Source organism: Labrus mixtus, chromosome 3, assembly GCF_963584025.1.
Source record: "Labrus mixtus chromosome 3, fLabMix1.1, whole genome shotgun sequence".
Lineage (NCBI taxonomy): Eukaryota > Metazoa > Chordata > Actinopteri > Labriformes > Labridae > Labrus > Labrus mixtus.
In genome coordinates, this window is record NC_083614.1 from 31,729,956 (window position 1) to 31,752,951 (window position 22,996).

A 22,996-nucleotide genomic window follows, 5' to 3' on the forward strand; every position below is an offset into this window, starting at 1 on the left:
TATTTTGTATTATAGCAAAGTTTTTAATTCCGTTGTCATGGGAACATTCTTGAGCTGTCAGGTAAGCTAGAGCAGGAGGGGGGAGCAAACAGAAGAGGCCACAGCATCTGATAGAAATGCAAAGCTTACGACTATGAAACCTGGCATCAGAGGAAAACTTTCTGATGCTCTAGTTAAAAAAAAGAAAACTGGGTGTTTGGAGAAGGGATTACGGCCAAAAAAAAAAAAAGGAGATCAGCAGAGAGGAGAAATGCAAGAGTGCTAGAAGAGGGGAAGAGACTAGGAGCCTGATGCCGATGTTCCATGATCTCTCTGGGACAGTTTGGTATTTGTCAAATATTTAGAGTAGTTCCCTAAATTATGAATAATGGTCTTGAAACGGTCACATTCTCAGTCATTTTGTAACTATCTCTGACGCTGTAGGTGTACGTCATCAGTGCGTAGACGGTTGTTTGTGTAACGGCTGTCTCTGCCAGAAGTTCTGCACTGCAGGTTTCAAACCAGTTGAGCCGAGGTTGATCATCGCACGTACTCCAGTTTGTGTTTGATACAGGTCAAATATTTCTCTCTCCACGCTGGCAGATTTTTGTTTTGCTTGAATGAGACTAAAAGGAAGTGTGAAACACAGACACCATCCTCCTCCTCCTCTTCTTCTTTCTCTCTTCTCTGAATGAGTCTCTCATTCATTCAGAGGATTCATCAGGGAATTGTAAAAGCCTTGAGCCAATTTGCAATTATCACAGAAGCGAACAATTTCCTAATTTTGTCTGAATATATCCCTCAGGGTGGGGGGTGGGGGGATAGTTAAGTGGTGTCATTTTCCTGGACTGTTGGGAAATGCTTTGCTCTGTTTTTAGCTTTATTAGATTACGTAGTCGTCCCAGTGGGCCTATACATGCCCGTGTAAAAGGAACAACAGGGGACGCCACCTGTCCCATCTACCAGTCTTTCCCTTCCCTCTTTCCACCATCTTTCACCATCGCTCGTCATGTGTACGCACGCAGTTCCATCAAATCAAATCTCCTGCTTCACTAGGTTATGTCAGAGGAGAGGCGAGCCCAGACTCCCACACCGGGAGATTGGAGAGTGGGTCATAAGGAGGAAGGAAATAAGAGGAGAGAAGACCTTATGAAAATTCATCAGGAGCTCAAAGATGAAGATGGCACTTCATGAATTCATGATTCTTTTTTAAAACAAGTGTGGAGTGGACAGAAGGGCAGACGGTGTTAGAGCTCTTATCGGAGGTCACAGTGAAATGAAATATGAAGGGTCATGGACGGGGATTACACAAGCCTCTTACCAATGTTGTGACGTTTTCAGATCAGGTTTCAGTAATTCTTTCACTGTCACAAGTTTGAAAATATCCTCCTAATGGATTATTGGAGAATGAACCCAAAACAAAATATATTTCTAAAATACTCATTTGCTCTTACCAAATGACACGTACTCTGTTTCAGACCACTTTTACTGAGGGGGCCAAACTGGGGCCAGTTGTTTTGTCAGAGTGGAACATTAAACCCAGGAAAAATAGACAAAAAAAAACAGACAAAGATGATCGCTTTAAAAAAAAAGTATATATTATGCCAAATAATACAGCACATCTTTAAATACTTTACATGTGATTTTTTGATCCAGCAGATGTCGCCCTTGAGCACCAGCATGAAACCAAAACAACTCGCGGTGCATTGTTGTGTTAGCATGCTAATGCTAGCGATCTTTATTCTGCTCGTATCTTCACACTGCATGTAAATTTACCTGAAATGAGCGTGATCTAGAAACACAGTTAAGCAGTGAGTACAGTATGTTATTCTTCTTTTCTCTACTCCCTCAATTAAACAACTTTTATACACGAGGGGGAGGAGTCAGCCGGCCGTCCGGGCGATGTAAACAAACTGAAGATAGGACTCTGAAAACTCTGAAAACATCACAGACAGTGGGACTCGGGTGTTACACCCATTGTAGACAGTCATGACTCACAGAGTTATTTTCAGAGGATAAACTTGATTTATATTATATTTAAGTGTGAAAAATCACATATAAAGACTTTAAATACCACAACATAAAATACCATGATTTATATTTGTTTCAGTAACAGTATTTAATATAGATTGTCCGGTTGTCGAGTCAAATACTGTGTATGTGTTGGGGGCTCTTCCTTTTGGAGGGGTGGCCACAGGGGGGACCACTGGCCCCTGTTGGCCCCTGCCTAGAACCGGCCATGCTCTGTTTAAACACTGGCAGTGACGTAAGGCTGTGAGCACTGAACGAAACAAGCCCCATTGTTGCAATAAACAAAACAAAAAACAATTTACTAATTGCCTAACGGTGTGTTCCACTAAAGCCTAAAAACCCTCCAGTCAAGCAGTCCTGTGTGGAAAATGACAGGCTTACAGAACATTCCTGGAAATACTGCTTCATCAGGCTTCTGTGTGTACGTTTCCACGTTTTAAATGAACCGACTTCATTATGTAGCAAATAAAACAAATTTACTGCCGGAATAATCCAGTTAATGTCAGCGGGGAGTCACTACAGGGGGCTCTGAAAAGGAACAGGACTGGGGGGTTTATAGTCATGACTACAGAGCATTCAGATACATTTACCGAGGTTGAACGACTCTCTTAATTTATCCCTGGAAAACCAAATACTCATACTTACCGTAGACACAGATTGGAAATTTAATATGGAAAAAAACATATAAATATGCTATTCTCTAATAGAGCGCCACAGGAATGAGTCCTAAAACCCTGAAGTAAGTTAGCATTTGAGCGCCATGGGGTCTAACGTCTAAAAGTCAACGGGGATTTTGAATGTGTTTGTGGTTAGAAGCCTGAAATAAGGTCTGTGGTTAACACAAGCTGAAGAGATGTTGGTGTTTTGTTAGACCACATAAACTACGTTAGGTAATACCTCCACTTGTGAAGTTTGAAGTTTTTACTCGTCTTTAAAAAGGCGGTTGCTAACAAGCGGCTAAATGTGACTACAGTGGTCGTCTGGGACATTAAACGTCATCACGCCGGACACAGAGGGCGGGAACTCTCTCACTAGTCGGAGATGTCTCCTGTAGGTTTAATCTTTAGGTTAAGGTGAATATTATGTTAGTAAACTATTTATTAAGCTACGTGGATTAGTTTATCGGAGATCGTCTGAAGCTGAACGCTAGTGACGTCACAATCATCCGATCGTGGTGTAGTTAGCTTGTAGCATGACGTTAGCTTTCTACTTCTGTCGGCCGCATTAACGCTTCAAACATCATAAAGATGGCGTTCATCTGTGAAGATTATCCTGCTGAACAAAACGCCTACGCTTCAGAAACGTGTGTTTAACACAGAGATTATTTTCTGTAATGATCCAAAATCCAATGAAAACATCCCAGAGGAGGATTCTCGTAAGACGCCATGGAGATGCTACTCCCGGGTTGGTCTACAAATATACATCATATGGTTTGTTCTCTAATAGTGGTCTGAGTACAAAATCATTATGTATTAGAGTTGGTAATTAGCCACCCACATGCTGGAATGTGTTCAACATACCAGCCATGTTGGTGGTTTGATAAAAGTTGGGTAACGGTAATTCTTGACTGAAACAATGTAGATTGAATACTGGACTTCAACTTGTTCCACTGTGAGGCTGACCCCCCCGAGCCAGGCAGCCAGGATCACTGACCAAAGGGCCCCGCCTCCTCCTCATGTCAGAGCGGTTATCAATGATTACATTGATCGGTCCAGTGCAACAGAGATTTGCATCTCTATTACCATGAATGCATCCAGCTGCTAAAAGTGTTTTAACTGATGAATAACTTGAAGTGCCAAAGTCTTATGTGTGCCTATAGGCATCTGTTGCCTCGGTGTGTGTGTGTGTATATCAACATGTAGGAAGATGAGCACTGTATATATGTGTGTGTTTGTTTTTGCATCTTAGCACATTAAAGAGAGAAGTCTATTTACTGCTGCAACAGAGTGACATTAAAGGGAATTAACAGTAATAGTGTAAATATACTTATAGACCACATGAAATTTTTTTTTTTTCAATTTTCAGAACGGTCCTGAGCTTAGAGGTACAGAATGAGCTGAACTGTTAGCTGACCTTTAGTGGCTGTCACATTTTATTAAGATCAAGTTGATCAACTGAGGGAACTTAAAGTCTTTATGTGATTTTTAACACTTAAATATATAAATCAAGTATCTCCTCTGAAAATAACTCTGTGAGTCATGACTGTCTACAATGGGTGTAACACCCGAGTCCCACTGTCTGTGATGTTTTCAGAGTCCTATCTTCACTTTGTTTACATCGCCTGGACGGCCGGCTGACTCCTCCCCTCGCGAATAAAAGTTGTTTAATTGAGGGACTAGAGAAAAGAAGAATAACATACTGTACTCACTGCTTAACTGTGTTTCTAGATCACGCTCATTTCAGGTAAATTTACATGCAGTGTGAAGATACGAGCATAATAAAGATCACTAGCATTAGCATGCTAACACAACAATGCACCGCGAGTTGTTTTGGTTTCATGCTGGTGCTCAAGGGCGACATCTGCTGGATCAAAAAATCACATAAAACCTTTAAAGGGAAAAAAAACAGCAAAAACAGACGGAATATATTCATGCTTTTCTTTTAATCACTTAATAGAAAAAGTATTTCAGATTTATTTTTGAACACAATATACAATATAATACCATACATTGTGTGAAACATTGAATAACCCTCCTGCCAACAACTGGCGGACTTGGAACATATTATTGACAATAAAAAAAACCCATCTCTCATGCAGATAGTGCTAAACCTGGCTAACCATTTGGACACAACTAGGACCAAAAAAAGCTCCAACATAGAAAAACAATGTCAATACTGACACATCTGAATCTCAAAACTGCTAACAAGTTTGGTCAGAGAGAGTTCACACATGAGCACAATCAGGTTACATAAGATCATGTTTTGTTGTTAATTCAGAACGATTCACATCAGTGCAGGGAGTATTGAAGCATGCTACCAATACGCTCCCCGTGTTATCTACTTTTACATGAAGTGCGTCAAGTGTAAAAGGAGTCAATCGCTTCCTGTTTGTCAGTTGAACCTGTTTCTCATATCAGCAATCTGCATTCAAATGCTGGATGGAAAAGCTTAGAGAGAAAATGAGCTGATTGTGTTCTTGATACCAAGCGTCGAGCTGTCATAGCTAGCTTTTATGTATCCTTTATCCTACACAGTTTAACATGTCCTCTATGTCGCCTCTGGGTTTCCAATTTGCTGCTGTCAGGTAAAAACGTCGTAGCTTCAAAATAACTCAAATTGATTTGTGTCCAAGCACAAACACAAAATACTTCATGATCAAAATAGGGAATTCAAAGTCTTTGTCTAATTGAGGTTTTAAGAAATATAAAATGATGCTTGATCTGGTTTTTAAGAATCCAAAGTGATGCAAAAGTTTCATATCTTTGCACAATACGCTGAATAAAGAGTTAAAAGAGGATTCTATGTTTAATTTTCTTCTTTGGAGTTACAACATTTTCATTTGACAGCAGCAACATGTCTCTTTAGCTTCTGCTCTGCTGGGTACTCAAAACATTGTGCGAATATATACTTAGATATATTTATATATATTTATATAAAAACATAATACATGTATAAAAAAGACTCTAATCTGGAGCCTTCTACACATTAGACACCACCACTTCCAGGTAATGCAAGTGCATATAAATTAAAATAGATTTTACACTGAACCAGTATTTCTTATATACAAAGCTTAAAGTAGAGAATAAATACACACTGTTATAAACAGCAAAAAGGACCAACTTGAGCTCCTAGCAACAAACAGTAGAGACAAAGGTGTGGAGTGATGGGGGGGGGGGGGGGGGGGGGGGGGTGAGGCCTGATTACAAACACACACACACACACACACACACACACACACACACACACACACACACACACACACACACACACACACACACACATCCATTCACACGTACTGCACACTTACTCATGCTGGAGTGAAATTAGATGAAGTACCTTTGAGTTTATCAGTAAACCATTATGAAAATGAACAGATTGATAGATGTATTAAGAACATCCATAAACAGGAGCAGGAATGTATAGTCTGCAAACCATTTTTAAACCATATTCCCAAACGCTTCAGGAGCGATTTCTTTGAATGTTTTAAAAATAGAGCACCTAATTATTCCTTTCTCTCCCATCAGGGTAAAGTCTGCCACGCTGAATCCAAGCAATTCCATCTCTGCCAAATCCTAATAATCCCACTGTCCTGGAAACCTGATACAGTGAAGGGGGAGGGATTTAAAAAAAAAAAAAATCAATTGACGTCAATGAGCAGCCGCTGCCCTTGAGGGATTTTTTTTAATGGTGAGGAAGAAATAGCTGGCCTGATTGTTTTTGGGGTCGTGTCTGTGGAGCCCAGAGGGGTTTGTAAACCACGTGAATAGTGGCGCTGATGAGGGTCTGAGAGCGCCTTTCAGACAGGCAGCTGTATGTGCACCTTTAATCATATGGGCCTGATTGCAGAGGGGCCGGAGGGGGGGGGGGCGTTACATCAGACCCAGTCTAGGGTTAAGGCCCGCTCTTACTAACATGATTATTAAGACTGCAGCATACATGTGGGCTAAAAATAGATTCATCTCTGGTGTGCATTTTGTCCCTCAGAGACTGATAATCAGAAGAACTTTGGTGGCTCTTTAGTGGGAGTTTTGGTTTTAACAGGACCTGTGCGTCTATTTCACACCTTGAAAACAACAATTTGATGCAAAAATGAAAGACTGTTTTTCATAAATCATGTATTTTTACACCATATAGTTGCAAGCGTAGGATTTCAAAATTTGAGTATTTTAGCATTCAAAGTCTTGTTTGGTGTGGAATCCCAAATAATCTGCAGACCATTTGAAAGAAAAGTAGAAAAGATGGGAGTATGAAAATAGGCGATGCATCAGTGACAGTAACAAACTCAACATGCAACATAAGCGTCCGAATTCCAAAGAAAACATTGTGCTCAGATCGGAAATCAAACGAGATAAAAAGATGAGTGTTGGTCAGATGTTGGTGTTCCTGTTTCCCTATGTTGATGAGTTTGTTTGTTGACGTTTGTTTGGATTTCTCTATTGCCCAATACATGGAAGACTGTTCTCTTTTTAACATACAAAAAGATTTTGCTCTTTCAGATAGAAAAAAAAAAAAAAAAAAGTCACAGACATACTAGAGTGTTCAATAAATAAAAAACTATTATAAAGACAATAGTAAAAAAAGGCACACAAAAGTCCTTTGACAAATGGTACAGGAAAAAAGTAAACACTTTCTCTTCTATACAAATGTGTCTCCATCAGTAGATCTTACTCTATGCTACTTCTAGATCTTTGAATGTAAAAAAAAAAAAAGTCTTAAGGTACAAAACTTCTCTCAGTAGTGTCGATTTCTGTCCTTTTAATGCCAGTCCAGAAAAAGAAAAAGGAACCTTTTCTCCCAACTGGCCGAAATCCTTCAAGTTCCACCCTCAGTCTTGCCCGTCCATCATCAAGACTAAAATGTTCGCAGCCGTTATTTCCTGAGAACTCTGAAGCCGCTCCGCTCAAACTGTCCGCTGGCTTCAAACACCCAAGTGCAAGACGCCCCCCTTTGCGGGACGAAAACTAAAGCCCTTGCCTGTGGGCTTTTCTAAAAAGCACAGCTGCAAGAGGATCTCCCCCTCTTCAAAAAGCTTCCAAATCACCATTTGGTGAGCGCGATGATGGAAGCCCCTATGTGTCTGTTGGCGATGCCTCGTGCGTCACAATCTCTATTGCCGGCTCCATCATGTTGCTGTCTTCCTCCTGATCCTGACCGTCCAAATAGTCCAGAGGAGGGGAACGAGAATCTCCTAAACTATCCTCCTCTTCTTCTTCCTCCTCTTCTTCTTCCTCCTCCTCCTCCTCCTCATCATCTCCATCTTTCTCTATTCCGTCCAAGTCCTCCTCCTCTAGGGTCAGCTCAAACTGGAATTTCTCTCCACCTCCTTGACCGCCCGTGTTCCCCCCGTGCGTTCCCTGGTCGTAGAAGGGCGGGGAGGGGCTCTGGGGGATCATGCTCTGGTACCAGTTCCTGTTGTCCTCCAGTGTGTCCAGGATGTCCTGGGCATCGGGGTGAACCAGATCAGCCCAGGTCTCCCACAGAGGGTGAACGATGTAATCTATGAAACCCACCTGGGGAAGGAATAAGAGGAAAAACTCAGAAGCAGAACTACACATTGAACATGTTTTAATCTCTTTATATCCTTAATTGAGTTCCTGTGTTTCCGGTTGCCTACCTGGCTCTTCTCCACTGAAGCTGTGTGTTTATCACACATAGGGCTGATCTCCATCCCCCTCTCCCTCTCTCGGTCTCCCTGGTGGAAGAACTCCTCCATTATCCGATCAGTCCACTGACGATACAGCTCCAGGGACTTGGTGGGGTTACTCAGGTCAGCACAGTGCACCATGTTCCTCAGCACCTATCAAAAAGACACAATGGCAATAAGTACACGTCTTTATTACCTCGACTCTTTTTACCTCCAAAAATGTCCATACTTTATTTTTTCTTATACTCAACATTTGTTTTAAAGAATCTTTCATCATTTGAAGAAAAAACAAAAACAAGCCTCTTAACATCCTTTAACAATACAATCATATCTGTATTTCAGCTTTATTCTTCTGTGTTTTTCATTAAAAAGAGGTCGTCTAATAAAGAATAAGTCCTGGAAAATGATTAGACTCAATGTGTTCAGAGTCAGTTAACCTTTAAAGGAAGATGAATGGAGTGAGAAGAGGAGTGACAGGAGGAGCAGAGGTCAGCTTTGTAAGACGCCAAGTAATGACCATCGGCTGAGTAACCTCCAGCAGCGCTGACTATTGATTTGAGCTATTTAAAAGCAAGTCAAAGAGAGCTTAAAGACTGGAACATTACAAAACACACAGTCTGTGTGTTGGTGGTATTTCTCATTTTACAAGTGATGACATTTTTCTTTCTTTTTGTAAAAAAAAAAACAAAAGACCCCTACCTGTATCCTGTCGGTGTAATTGTCCAGCAGCAGCACTCCAGAGCTCGTCACCTTCTTTGTCTCCACCATGGTCTTCAGATCAGCCAGCAGACTCATGTGTTTGGACATGTCAGTGGCCAAAACCTAATGAACACACAAAAGAACCCACCATGCTCAGATTCCAGAAAGATTTGGATTTGAGTCCAGACGACAGAATAATATATAAAAAATAAATAAGGCTTAGTCTATCTTACCATGTCAATGACCATCTTGCGCAGGGACTGTCTCTGTTTTTTGGTGAGGTTCTGGAAGATATCACAGTTGTCTTCCTGCAGCAGTTTAAATCCTACAGCCAGGTGATGGTTCTCCAGCACGGACTCATCGTTGTACATCAACGCCAGCTCCGAGTCTGGAAACAAGTTAAAAAAAGACATTTGAATACTTTTGCCAAATACCATGACTGCTCCTGCTTAGGTTTCCAAAAGCACCAATGTGTATTCTTTTCTTTTTTAAACGGAAACAATGCATTTAAATAAAAATGTCTCCTGTTTTTTTGACTTACTGGTATTAATAAGAAATTGGTTTGATACTCCAGGATGGTCAACATCATGGATAGCTGCAGCAAAGATGGCTGCGAGGATCTCGAGATCTGTGAAGACGGCCTGGAAGAGAGAAAGAAAGGAAGGGAAACATTTAACTAACGCTGAAGATAAAAGAGACACAGGGTGATACGAGGCAGTTTTCTGGACAAGATTTACTTGAAAATGGTTTTCAAACGTGTTTCTGTGTCTGTCACGCTTGCTTGAACAAAACTAATAAACTAGCCATTCCTCTCCAAATCATCTCTAACTCCAAAATAGTGCAACACCGTCTGCTAGCTTCAGCAGATGAAAGAGCGGGGCGTTCTGACCTGACTGTTTCTTTCCAGCTGTAACTCTTACCTAAGAAGAGCATGCAGGAAAATTCTAACAAAGCAGGCGTGGAGGAAAATGAAGGAGTAAAGTGATGTGAGCAGAGAGAGCAGGGAAAAGATGACTGAATGGAAGGATATGTTGGCGAGCCAAGAAAGTGGCACACGGGATGATGTAAGAACTCACTGCTCTAATTTAGTTTTCCTCTATTACCGTTGAGAAGTGAGATACAACCGAGTACTTCAGAGTGTGACTTACATCCAGGGCCGGAGTGGAGAGGAGGATGTGCGTGGATTGGGCTACATCAGCAGCGTGCAGGCTGTTGTGGTAGGCCACATCTGAATGGTAGTGATCTTCCAACGTCATCATGTAGGCCACAAATGTATCCATTGGGATCTTAAATGTCTTCAACAGGTCTCGCTCCTGGACAGACAAAGAAGGTAGGGATGGGAACAGGTGAGAATATGTTTGGTAGAAATCAGAAATGTTATAGAAAGACAGCAGAAGATTTCCTCGATGACGTTGTCGTACCTGGAAGATGGCGTACATGATGCAGGTGAGAGGCCGGTTGTGCGAGTACTCGGAGACGGTGAAGATGTTCAGGCCCCACTTGTTGAGGTCCTCCAACTCCTTGGACAGCAGCTCCTCCTTGTCGGTCTTGACGCCGAAGCGCGAGACGCTGCTGCTGGAGAGCGAGGGCCCGTGGGAGATCTTCTTGACCCCGCTGATCTGTGTCATCAGCTGCTGCTTCTTCTTCTCTCGCGTCTTGGACGTCGGCGACGGGATCTCCACATCGTTCTGCTTGTCTGAGGGAGGGAAAGGGAGATATGTTTTGAGGATTTTTCTTTTTTTTTAATTGTGGAAAAGGTTTGATGTTGTGAGGAGATGTGGTTTCAAAATTCCTAAATTATTCAGGGATCAGAGTACGTGGTAGGCTGCCTGAGAAGGTGCACACCTGCAGCTGCTTAAATGATGTGAGAGTGACTTAAAAACGTACTCATTCATCATTTCTCCCTCCATTCACACCGCTGTCCTCCACCTGCAGGCTCTCTCTGAGGCCCCACTGTTCACCCCCCCTCCCCTCCTGCAGCACTTTCTTTCTCAGCTGCATCTCAGCGGGAGTCTCATCTTCTGTTCCTTTCAGTCTTGTAGGTCAGTCCATTGACAGACTGAGAGACTGAGGCTCCAGCACAGTTAAGGCTGCTCTATAAAGTCGGTCATTCAATAAGCTGCTGCATCTTTCACCGCTTTATCAAATCACCCAGTATAGATCGGGATTTATGTGTTCAGTAGGTCTGTTCAAACACAGTCGGTCCGGCTGCAAACAAGTCGGAAAAAAAAACAGGAACGCAAGGAAAACTACTAGAATTTCTCTTCTCACTATAAAAACTGAAAACTAGGCCGAGTTTCTTGAAATAACCAAAAAATCAAATAAAGAAGAAGTGTATGAAACCCAGCAGGGACCAGCTATCGGCATGTATGTGAGTCCCCGCACTCAGCTCATCGCCGGCCTATCAGGCCTTCCCCTGTGGAGGGTTATTCAATTACCAGCTTTAATTCAAATAATCACTTGCATGCACTCCCCCCTCTCTCTCTCTCTCTCTCTCTCCCTCTCTTCTTGCACTGTTTCCTCTGTTTTTCCTCGACGTCTCGTTCCTCCAGTGGTAAACGAGAATGGGCGATTAAGCGCTCTCAGACATGTGCTGCGTGGGGAAACGGCAATATATCGCCCTCTAATTTATTTCAAGCCATCATTATCACCACTGCTGTAATCAGACAAGTTCATTCCTATCGTCCTGCTAAGGTAGAGGTCTACTCCGGACTACACAAAGTCTCTCTGTTTCAGTTTGCTCTGCAGAATCAGAATCAGATTTATTACACACACCAGGAGTTTAACTTTGGTGAACTGTGCTCTCTCTTATGTACAGGTACAACATTAAATATCAACAATAAACTTAATAAGAAAAGACTAATATTTACATGACTAAACATGAAACAGTGCAGTGGTGAATAGTTGCTGGTGTGTGGGTAGTCCCCTCTTGTAGTTTTCCTCCCTCTTTCCTTTGCAGGTTTTTAGAAACCTGATTTGCGCAGAAGAATTAGAAATCTCTCTCCCGCCTCCCTCCTCTCTCCTCTCTCACCTCCCACGTTTATTTAGATTTTTCATTCTCATCCTTTTCATCCTTCCTCGACATGCTCTCTAGTCAGAGACGCAGATGCATCAGGGAAGGTGTGGAGGCTTTTTTCCTCTGTAGTATATCCCCTAAGCTAGGTGTTTCTGTGCTGCTGGCCGATCAAAGGGAATTATGACAGAATTATGCAGTCAGGACAGCTGTGGCGAGGGGGGGGGGGGGGGGGGGGGGGGAGACACGTGGACTGGCAGCATGTTGCAGTCTAAAAAAATCCAAACTGGTAGGTCAGAAAATCTGGTCTGGAAATGCCTTTGATGCTTCACTTTGGGATGTCTGTATTATAGCTTGTTTACAATAAAATAAGGTAAAATAAAGCTGTGGTCTTTAAACTAATCTTTTTTTAAATTGGCATACAACAGGAAAAAATGTCAACAGTCTACTGGTCAACTGAGCCAAACAAGATCTGAAGCTTCAGCTATTTTTTTCCAGTTCTTCTTCATTGATTTTCTGTGTTTTTCCGTTCAGCAGGGTCATTCTCATTTCTTTATCAAACCTCCGCCGGGCTTCTCAGGTCAGAGACGGAGGTGGCAAGGAGACGTAGAGAGACAACAACAACAAGGTGTCCCTGCTGACGAAGATGCATTAAGGCGGTGATGAGTCACCCGATCTGCCCGGCTCAGCAAAAGGGGGGTTCCTCCGTACCTCGGCTTTCTCCTCCACTGCAGTCAAACTCCCTCCCTCGCCCTTTTTGCTTCTTCTCTATCTCTCCTCACCCCAGCCTCCTGCTCATTAAGATCAGGCGGTGAGGATCCACTGACAACCCTACACCGGATCAGGATGACCAATCGATCGGAAGATTCTATAAATACTCTAAACAGCATCAATGGCCGTTCTGTCTTTCACCCTTTTTCATTTTTATTTCTCCATTTATATCACATTTTAACTCATTCTCACGTCGGTCCTTTCCTAGAAATATCAAACTTATTAAATCACACATTTTAAAACCTGACCGTGACTGTATTGTGTTTTTGTATCAGAAACTAAAAGAATCTGTGAAAATGTTTGAGAAGACAATAGAATTGCATATATATTTAGTTAATAAAATAAAATAATAATAAATATAAATAATAATAAAAGTAATAAAAGTCTCCTTTTAAAGTGACCAGCCACCTTATGCGCTTTCTGTAATAAACTTTTTTAAAGGATGATTGTTTACTTGCATTGGACGGCCATTTTTAAGCGCTATGACCCTCCAAAAACAAAAGCTAAATGGCGCAGTGCTTTATGGTACGCCCCCACAGAAGAACCTGCCAGAGCAACTTGCACGGCTAAACATCTTCTAACACACTGAACCCTCAGAAAAAACATTGCAGCAAGACAGAATAGCAGGGTTTATGTGTTGACCAATGCATATTTGTTTGTTTGTTTTGTGTAAAGCCTGTGGTGCTTTATTTTGAAAAAGTGGTGAATTATGTGCTGTGATTTTTTTTTTTGAGTGCATGTTCACAAGACTTTCATTTACCTAGGAAGGTGTTGGAGATGAATTCTGAAACTTGATTTCCAGACCGACTCATCTCCGATAGGTGCGTCAACTCCCGATTCAACATTCTCTTGAACTGCAAGAGAGAAAGAAGAAGAGGAGGAAGAGGAAGAGAAGGAGGAGGAGGGGGAAAGAGGAAAAATGTCGTCAGTTACCACAGAAGGAAAACCTGGAAGATATGATGGTATATGGGATTCCATGTAGAATACAACATTACACAGCTTTATGGGACTAGTTAAATATGAATGAATAACAGCATGACACCATTTTTTAATTGCAATTAATTAGTGGATTGTTATTTTTGAGAGTTGGGGGCCATCACATTTTAAAGCCCTTAATACATTCCCATGCAACCACTTTACAGTTTTATTCTTTTTTATAATAATTTATTATATTTCTTTATATTTATACTGAACCACATTTTTGGGGCCTATTTCGCTGCTTTACTTGCGTCACTGAAAAAATAATTTCAGTGATGTCGGGGGGGAAATCAACGCACTGTATCCGACATCCTTTCTCGGATATTTTCATTTACTGTGCAGAAACAATGATAGTTTAAAAACAGTAGACGGGTGCATTTGACAGTTCACGGAAACCCAGGTACTGCAGCAGCAGCTGTTTATGACAAACTGATGCACACACACACACACACACACACACACACACACACACACACACACACACACACACACACACACACACACCAACACATTCAAACAGACACACAGCTCTGCAGAGGACTCAAGATGGAGCCTCAGCCACAAAAAAAACCACCGCCAAACACCATCTCTCACCATGCAGGAAATATATTTTGGGTGCAATTAGGCGAGCAACACATCCCCAAAAAACCAGCAGATTTGATTATAAAGCTGCATTTCTTAAGAACTGGCCTTTAGACAGCACAGACAGGTACAATGAAAAAGATGAGATATCCCGACAAGCTACGTAGATAAGCGCCACACACCTTAATGTAACCCCAAGACACCGACAGCAGGTAATTGGCTTCAGGCATTTTGGACCCCTTTTTCTCGTTCCTACACAAAGCCAGAACTGTAATCCAGTGGGAATAAAAAAGAAAAAAAAAAAACGAGGAAGATGGACAAAATTCCTTTAGTGCCAAAAGAAGAAGGGAAAAAAAATCCTCTTTTCCTCTCTCCTCATGCGTTTTTTCCTTTTCAGCGGCTAAGAGAGCAGCTCGATAACGACTCACTCTCCCTATCGGCTGCAGAGAAGGGCCAGCTCTTGGTCGCCATGCTCGGGAATGGATAAATGTTTCGAGGGATGAAGAGAAAAGGAAGGTGTAGCCGGGCTTGGTGGGTGAGGAGATCCAGCAGCAGCAGCAGCTGGAGCCTTGAGCTGGAGACTCTGATGAATAATGAAGAAGTAACGAGGGGGAAGGGAGGAGGGGAGAAACCAGCTCCGGAGACAAGGAGGAGGAGGGAGTGAGGCGGCGATGTTCATCTGACTGGAGGGGGGGTTCCTCCACTGGATTTGTCTTGCTTGGCTGCTCTCGCTGCTCACACGCCCCCTCCTACCTTCTCTCTCTCTCTCTCTCTCTCTCTCTCTCTTTCCCTCGTTCTCTCTCTTTCATTCACTCCCTCCCTATTCTGTCTCTTTTTTCCTGCCAGCCCCAGCAACACGCTCAATTCAGAATACATGATTTGACAGAAAAAAGGGAGAAAGGGGGGGGAACCCTCATTCTCAGGTCCTGGAGAAAAGTGATTTCAATATCCAGACTTGCATTTGAGATGTTACTTTCCCTCTCCTTTTATGCTTTTTTTTTTAAATTTCCAGTGTTGCAGATAGTGCTTATACATGTCATCCTCTTTAATTCCAACCCCCTGTAATTCCCTCTTTTTTTAAAGTCAGCCATTGTGGAGGAATGTCATCGAGCCACTCAGCTCTGCCTCCCCCTCTTTGCAGTAAAACAATGAGGACGGGGGACGGGGGCACGTTTTGAGCAATGTGAATGCCACAGCGACTGTATTTTTATCACCATTAATCTCTCTAATCATCAGCTCTTCTTCCTCTCTCTCCTTTTGATTCTTCTGTTTTCTTCCATTGTGGAGAACTCATGAAGACTGTTCATTATCCGCTTCCCAAACCCCACTAATATAAGATGCTGTCAGGGTGTCTGCCGTGCCGAGGGTTATTTTTAACAACCAGGAGACAACAGAACAGAGGGGGACGGCGGTCAGAGAAAAAAACTACAAAAGAAAAGAAAGAAGAGAGATGGGAGATAATTGCATCCTTTCCCCAATATAGGTGACAGCAGCCAACAGATTTCTCTCTTTCGCTGCCTATTACCAGAACATCCCAAAACACCATGGCAACAGCATCAGGCAGCAAGGAGGAGAGAGACAAAATTGGAGAGGCTTCCCCCCTTTCCCTTCCCAGGCAGACATGTGGTGTAGCTGCTGAGCTGTCACGAGGACACACCACACACATCGCCTCTGCTTGCATCCAACGATGCAGAGACTGAAAAATAAAGAAATAAAAACACACTCCCCTCCCCCCTCCGTCTTTTCCTCGCTCTCCACTGCTTACATGTCAATTTCTCTCACGGCTACCACTTGCAAACCCAGCCATCAATCTCTGTGTCTGTCTGCCTCACTGGCAGGATCAATGGGCCGTCCTTGGAGCAGGTGTTGATGGCCGGAGCCACCTGAATGAACTGTTACATCAGGATCAGTGGCCAAAGCTTTTTGTCTGTATAGATATATATATATATCTATATGTATAGTTCTTCTTGGGAAAACCTCTCTCTCTGAATCAGTCATCATGTGTGTTTTTGTGTTTTTGTATGAAGTGGGAGATCAAAAGCTGAACCCCGAGAGGATTCCGGATTATCCTCCTCCCACGGAGGGAAAGAACCAGAAGCAGGGAGGTAGGCCGCAAGAAAAGAAGAGGGAGGAAAAATAAATTTATAAGAACGAGAGAGAGAGAGACAGAGAGAGAGAGAGACAGAGAGAGAGAGAGACAGAGAGAGAGAGGGAGAGAGAGAGAGACAGAGAGAGGGAGAGAGAGAGAGACAGAGAGACAGAGCGAGAGAGAGACAGAGAGAGAGAGACAGAGAGAGAGAGAGACAGAGAGAGACAGAGACCGAGAGAGAGAGAGAGAGAGAGAGAGAGAGAGAGACAGAGAGAGGGAGAGAGACAGAGAGACAGAGACCGAGAGAGAGAGAGAGAGAGAGAGAGACAGAGAGACAGAGACCGAGAGAGAGAGAGAGAGAGAGAGACAGAGATAGAGAGAGACAGAGAGAGAGAGAGAGAGAGAGAGAGAGGGAGAGAGAGAGAGAGACAGAGAGACAGAGCGAGAGAGAGACAGAGAGAGAGAGACAGAGAGAGAGAGACAGAGAGAGACAGAGACCGAGAGAGAGAGAGAGAGAGAGAGAGACAGAGAGAGGGAGAGAGAGAGAGACAGAGAGACAGAGACCGAGAGAGAGAGACAGAGAGAGAGAGAGAGAGAGACAGAGAGACAGAGAGAGAGAGCGAGAGGGAGAGAGAGAGAGAGACAGAGCGAGAGAGAGAGAGACAGAGAGAGAGAGAGACAGAGAGGCAGAGAGGGAGAGAGACAGAGAGAGAGAGAGAGACAGAGCGAGAGAGAGAGAGGGAGAGAGACAGAGAGACAGAGCGAGAGAGAGACAGAGAGAGAGACAGAGAGGCAGAGAGGGAGAGAGACAGAGAGAGAGAGAGAGACAGAGAGGCAGAGAGGGAGAGAGACAGAGAGAGAGAGAGACAGAGAGGCAGAGAGGGAGAGAGACAGAGAGAGAGAGAGAGAGACAGAGCGAGAGAGAGAGAGGGAGAGAGACAGAGAGACAGAGCGAGAGAGAGAGAGGGAGAGAGACAGAGAGAGAGAGAGAGAGAGACAGAGCGAGAGAGAGAGAGAGGGAGAGAGAGAGAGGAGGTAGCGTTTTATATAATCGCTCACTGCTTAATATATAAAGAAACCAGAAATAACAGCGGGGGATGTCTCTCTCAGCAATGTGTTGCAGAGCCATGCTTTCTTAGAGGATGAAAGAAATGCCTTGGTTTACACACACACACACACACACACACACACACACACACACACACACACACACACACACACACACACACACACACACACACACACACACACACACACACAGAGCAGCATCCGACAAATGCTGTTAATGACAGTTAACATCAGTTGATGCTCATACGACCCATTCATGTTTTACACACTTTTTCTCCATGAGTGTGTTATTGCCCGTGTGTCTGATTGGACGAAAGTGAAGCCTCTTTACCTCCTAACATCAGGACATTAAAGACAGATTAGACTCTGAGAGCTCTTTGGATATTTCTCACTGACATACCAACATGGCAGCAGTTTAAATTCTGTCTGATATCTGATGTGGTCTAGATTAGAGTTGCACCGTATGGCCACTAGTGGGCGCACTATGCTCAGAGTGCTGTAGACCAACCTGCTCAGTGATGAGAGAGCTTTGACCCCTTAACCCGGCAAACCAAAACATACGGATAAACTTTTTCTATTAATTTAATTCTACCAAATATAAAATTTGAAGCATCACCTTTGAGTTGTTCCTTTAACTAATCTGAATTAACAATGATGAAAAATAAAGAAATGACTCAATGTGCACTACACTTCTTAGTTCTAACTTTGAACTCATTCAGACCATTTAAAAACATTCATAAACACCTTATATCCAGGTGTCACAGTTTGAACGTTTTGCACCCTGACAGTCGGGAAACAAAATCAACTGATTTGTTCAATAAAAGCTAAAAAAAACACATTTAAGCAATTAGCATCATGAAGTATATTTCACACGAGTTTACAAAGGTTTCTGTCAGACTTTCAGAATGACTTACCCCTAATGTCTTTGACACATTTAGCTAATTGCAGATTCTTCTTTTTCTTCCTGTTCTTGGAAAGTGAACCCAACACAGCCTGCTTCAAATGTGACCTCCAAAGAATTGCGGCTTCATCTGCATGAATCAACATTTTTCTTATTGTTGGTTTGTTTCACTGAATGTCATTTCCCAGTATGTGATGATGCTGAGAACTTGTGTAATATTTGATTCTTCAGCTACAGACCTACCTACAGTGTTTGTGGTTGAACTCCCCCTCAGTTTGGCAAAAGTAATGACGCAGGGTGGTAACATCAGCGCTACAGTAAGACTCGCTATGACATAAGTCTGTAAAGATCAGGGATCCTACCTACGTATGAAGCAACAGACAGACGGCTGTGAGAGACGGGCCTGACAACCCTCTCACTTCCTCTGACTCACTCAGGCAAAAGTGTGTCAGTATGAGAAAGCGTGGATTCAGGTGTTTTAACTTGGACGGTAAGACGTCTTAAATAAAAAAGGTCAGCTTTAAGAAAAAGCGAAGGGGGGGGGTTAAAAGAAACCACCCATCACTCCCATCACTCCCATCACTCCCAGCAGTTCAAAGCCTCACACACTCAGATGTGGTGTGAAAAAATGTGTTTCGCTGGAGGACAACATTAAACTGTGCATGCTTGAGCTTTGTTTGATTTGAAAGGTGAAAATACCACCTGGTAAAAAACTGCAGAGTTAGTATCACACCTCAACAAAACTTTAAAAGAAACAAGAAAAACGTATCCTTAAAATGATCTCTAAAATAAATCAGCAGCTCAAATTTAAAACAAATACAGTAACTGGATTTTCAAATCATACAGGAGGAAACATTTTGGATATTGTCCCATAAGTCTTCAAAACAATCCCAATTAAATGTACTGTACCCAGCCACACTTAACAAAAAGCGTTAACTGTCACCTAAAGGTCACTTAGTACCTCAGTAGACATCGGTTTAACAGAAGAAGAAAAACTGCTCCTTGTGGCGTCTCTAAGACGCTCACATCATCTTTCCATCTCTTTGGAAACTTCTGATAAAGTTTAAGTTATCCCACAAACTAAAAGGAAACAATCAACCTAAGAATCCAGGGACAGAAATTCCATCAATAATTTAATGGTAATGAGAGGTCTCCAGTACAGACTGTGCTTCTTTTTGTTTTAGCTTGGACAACACATCTTAGTACATGAAAGGATGCCCAAGGTTTGCACACACCAGTGCATCTTGTATGAACCTCTAAAAAGATGCATATTATGAAAAAAGTTACAAATTGGTAAGCACCTCGGGAGTGAACAGCCACAGTGACTTCACTTCACATGCTTTCAAAAAGGAGAAAAACCCCAAAATGATGCATTCAGTATCCTCAGCAGTAGAGTAAGTAAAGTCCTTAAGAAACAAGAACTTAAACTGTGAATACACAAAACTAAAACCACATGATGTTTCGTTTCCTAAATGTGAGTCAAGTCACTAAAGTTTAGCGCACAAAGTCCAGACTAGACAAAAAGAATCCCACAGTTCAACAAACTTTCAGATCTCACAAAGAATAAAGTTCACATTCAGCATCTGCAGCAGTAGAATATCTCAAGTCCTTCTACGACTGCTTTAAGAACAACAAGAAACCCTGAATCTTTGACTTTTAAAAAAGACTAGAACAACAACATTTGGAATTGAAACAAAGATGAGACTGTCACAAATCAAAGTCCACACAGAATGGAGACTTCCATTTACTAAAAATAAAAGTCACAAACTGATGCAAAGTTTCAGAACTAAAAGCAAACCCATAGAAACTGACCTTTCTCCAACCATTGAGCTTCCCCAGTTTCCTCTCCTTCTTGTCAAAGCAGCAGGCTCCCATGTTGCTGTGTGTGAGGAGTGCAGAGCAGAGAGAGAGGGGCTTGCTGTCCGTTAAAAGTTTCTGTCTCGCTCTGACTACAGCATGAGTAAAAGGACCAAGCCTTGGCTCTCTGACGGCGGGAAGCTCTAGTGACTCACTTCTGGCTGCGGGGTCTGACTAGGCTTTACCTCACACCCTGTGCATGTGGAGCAATGAGGGAGTGAGTGTGTGTGTGTGTGTAAGAGAGAGAGAGAGACCTCTGCCTGATACAGTACACACTCCCACATGGGGGTTAGTCCTGCCTCTCGCTCCTCTCACTTGGCTGTTCACTTCTCGTGCAGCCGGCACTCAGACTTCAGAGTTTACACTGTCAATACCGTGCTGCTGATTTATTCTGATGACTGGAACACTTCCTGTTTTCAGGAACACAGTGGATTTCCTCGAACTGAAAGTAACTTTTTTTTTTTTTTTATCCCTGGAAAATGAAATCTATTTAGTGGAAGACAAGAGGAGTAGCCTCACTTTTAAGTGTCCTTCAGTTTATAACAGAAATGATTACAAAGAACACATGTTGGAACAAATGTTACATATACATGTGTTTCAAAACTAGATCAAATTAAACGTCTCTCAATAATCAATGTTTAATAAAACCCAACACTGGACACATGGATCCAGCATCTCCCTCCTTCACGTCTGTAGACACAGGACTGCAAGTGTGGAGCTAAAGTCCAGATGTATGAGGACTGAAACAAGTGTTTAGATCATGAAACATTTCTTAGATGTTTATCTATCACATAGGAATGTCTATAGAGCTGCATCAACAACAACACAAGAAGTAGGTCATCAGCGGTGCACATTTATTGCCCCATAATTTAGTCTTCTTTAATTTGTAAAAGGTCACATGTACAATGTTAATCACATGTTCCCATTTTTAGTATTTAAAAAAATATTAGAATCAGCTTAAAGAGACATTTTCTCCACAGTCTGTTTGTAGTCCACACAACATAAAACTTACTCCCGTTTGACAAAGTAGGACATTTGACTTGATCTCATCTCTTTGAGAAACTGATAGCAGCGGATACTTTTCATTTCTACTCTTTCAACGACTCGAACAATTAGAGCGATACTGGCCTATTGCTCCACTTATAATATCCACCCTGGTTTCCAATAACAAAGCATCTACATCCTTGACACTGAAGAATATTGCACCTCGCTACGGGCCTTGACCCGCCGACGTCAGCCGTGCATAACGAGCGAGGACAGGCACGTACAGTGAGTCCTCAGCAGCAGTCCTCTACACTTCACCTTGGAGGTACAGCAGCAGCGACTCGCGTTTCACCTCGCTCGTACTCATGTTTCATACTCTGCCGTGGCTTCAATTACAGTTTTTTCCATCGTAAGTACAACAGGTAGTAAGGGGGTCACTGCGGCTGACCCGCATGTGCTCGTTCATAAAAGCACGTCGAGTGTGACGGCCCAGTTGTGTAATGTTTGTGTGTCCCGTAGTGACCTGATGCTTATACTAATACACAGACTCACACACGAAGACATACAAATACCCTACACACACACACAAGAGGAGATTCCCGCAGATAAGTTATGTGTTCGGAGGACACACTGGAAAAAAGAGGAGGGGGGACGCAACAAGAAGATTGTCCAGACTGAATTAACTGCTTCACTCGAGAAGTCAAATCAAGATTTGACTTCTTTTAACTTTTAAAATCTCCATTAAAAAAAATAAAAAAAAGAGTCACATTTCTGTCAGACACACACACACACACACACACACACACACACACACACACACACACACACACACACACACACACACACACACACACACACACACACACACACACACACACACACACACACGTGGGGATCGTGCGTTTCAGTCCAATCCTCTGGAATTCTCGACCCATCTCGCTACGTCTTTCTGACTCTGTTGAGTCTTTTGAAAAACAATTAAAAACGTTCATGTTTAGACAGGCCTATGGGTAATCAGGTCCACCCAGTGTACCTACTCATCTATGTTTTATTGTACCAATTATTGTTCCTGGTTACAGCAGGATTTTATAATATCGTCCATCACGTACTCATTTTTTATTTTTTCTTCTTTCATTGTTTGTATGCTGTTGTTGTTTTTTGTTGATGTAAAGCACTTTGTGACCTTTGTCTGCGAAAAGCACTATATAAATAAACTTTATTATTATTATTATTATTATTATTATAAGGTGCATGTGTGAACAAATAACTCAGCAAGATTCTGCCTAAAAATCTTAAAATCTTCTAGAAATGTCCAGGATTGCATACAGTGTGTGAAAACAGCTGATGTCCACTTCCTCCAGGCCTTCAAGCAAAGAGTCTGCATGAAGTCGGGGTGAACCATCGTGTGAATGCTGCAGGTAATAGTCTGCAACATCTAGTCGTAACAACACAACCAACACGGACTATTTCTTGCGGGGATTCGCGTAAAAAAAAGAGGATTCCAGAAAATGTCAGGGCCTGAATGTCCTGAAATTGTTGAGACATTTCCTGGAGGAAAACAATTCAACCTCCTGCCTGAGTCAAACTCTCAACTTGTGTTGTTGCTCCTGCCTTTTGTTACAGTCAGATTTTGTTGGCAGCAGAACACTTAATAAGTAGTATATTATATAAATAAAACTCTCCTTTCCCTATTCCCGGATTTTCGGATGTTTTGGAGTTTCTCACCTCCTCATATCAATC

General features: G+C 42.4%; 1 protein-coding gene across 3 annotated transcripts in view; it reads right to left on the minus strand.

Moving 5' to 3' along the window:
• Window positions 1-4,593: 4,593 nt before the first annotated feature.
• pde4ba (phosphodiesterase 4B, cAMP-specific a) overlaps window positions 4,594-22,996 on the minus strand; it is a 197,060-nt gene continuing 178,657 nt past the window's right edge. For all 3 annotated transcript variants that reach the window (XM_061034965.1, XM_061034966.1, XM_061034967.1), the window contains 8 exons: window positions 13,558-13,651; window positions 10,435-10,709; window positions 10,162-10,326; window positions 9,555-9,654; window positions 9,247-9,401; window positions 9,014-9,136; window positions 8,285-8,467; window positions 4,594-8,180 (listed from right to left, as the gene is read on the minus strand). In XM_061034965.1, coding sequence (XP_060890948.1) covers window positions 7,740-8,180; window positions 8,285-8,467; window positions 9,014-9,136; window positions 9,247-9,401; window positions 9,555-9,654; window positions 10,162-10,326; window positions 10,435-10,709; window positions 13,558-13,651 — 1,536 coding nt within the window. In that variant the 3' untranslated portion in view covers window positions 4,594-7,739. The remainder of the gene's footprint in view (window positions 8,181-8,284; window positions 8,468-9,013; window positions 9,137-9,246; window positions 9,402-9,554; window positions 9,655-10,161; window positions 10,327-10,434; window positions 10,710-13,557; window positions 13,652-22,996) is intronic.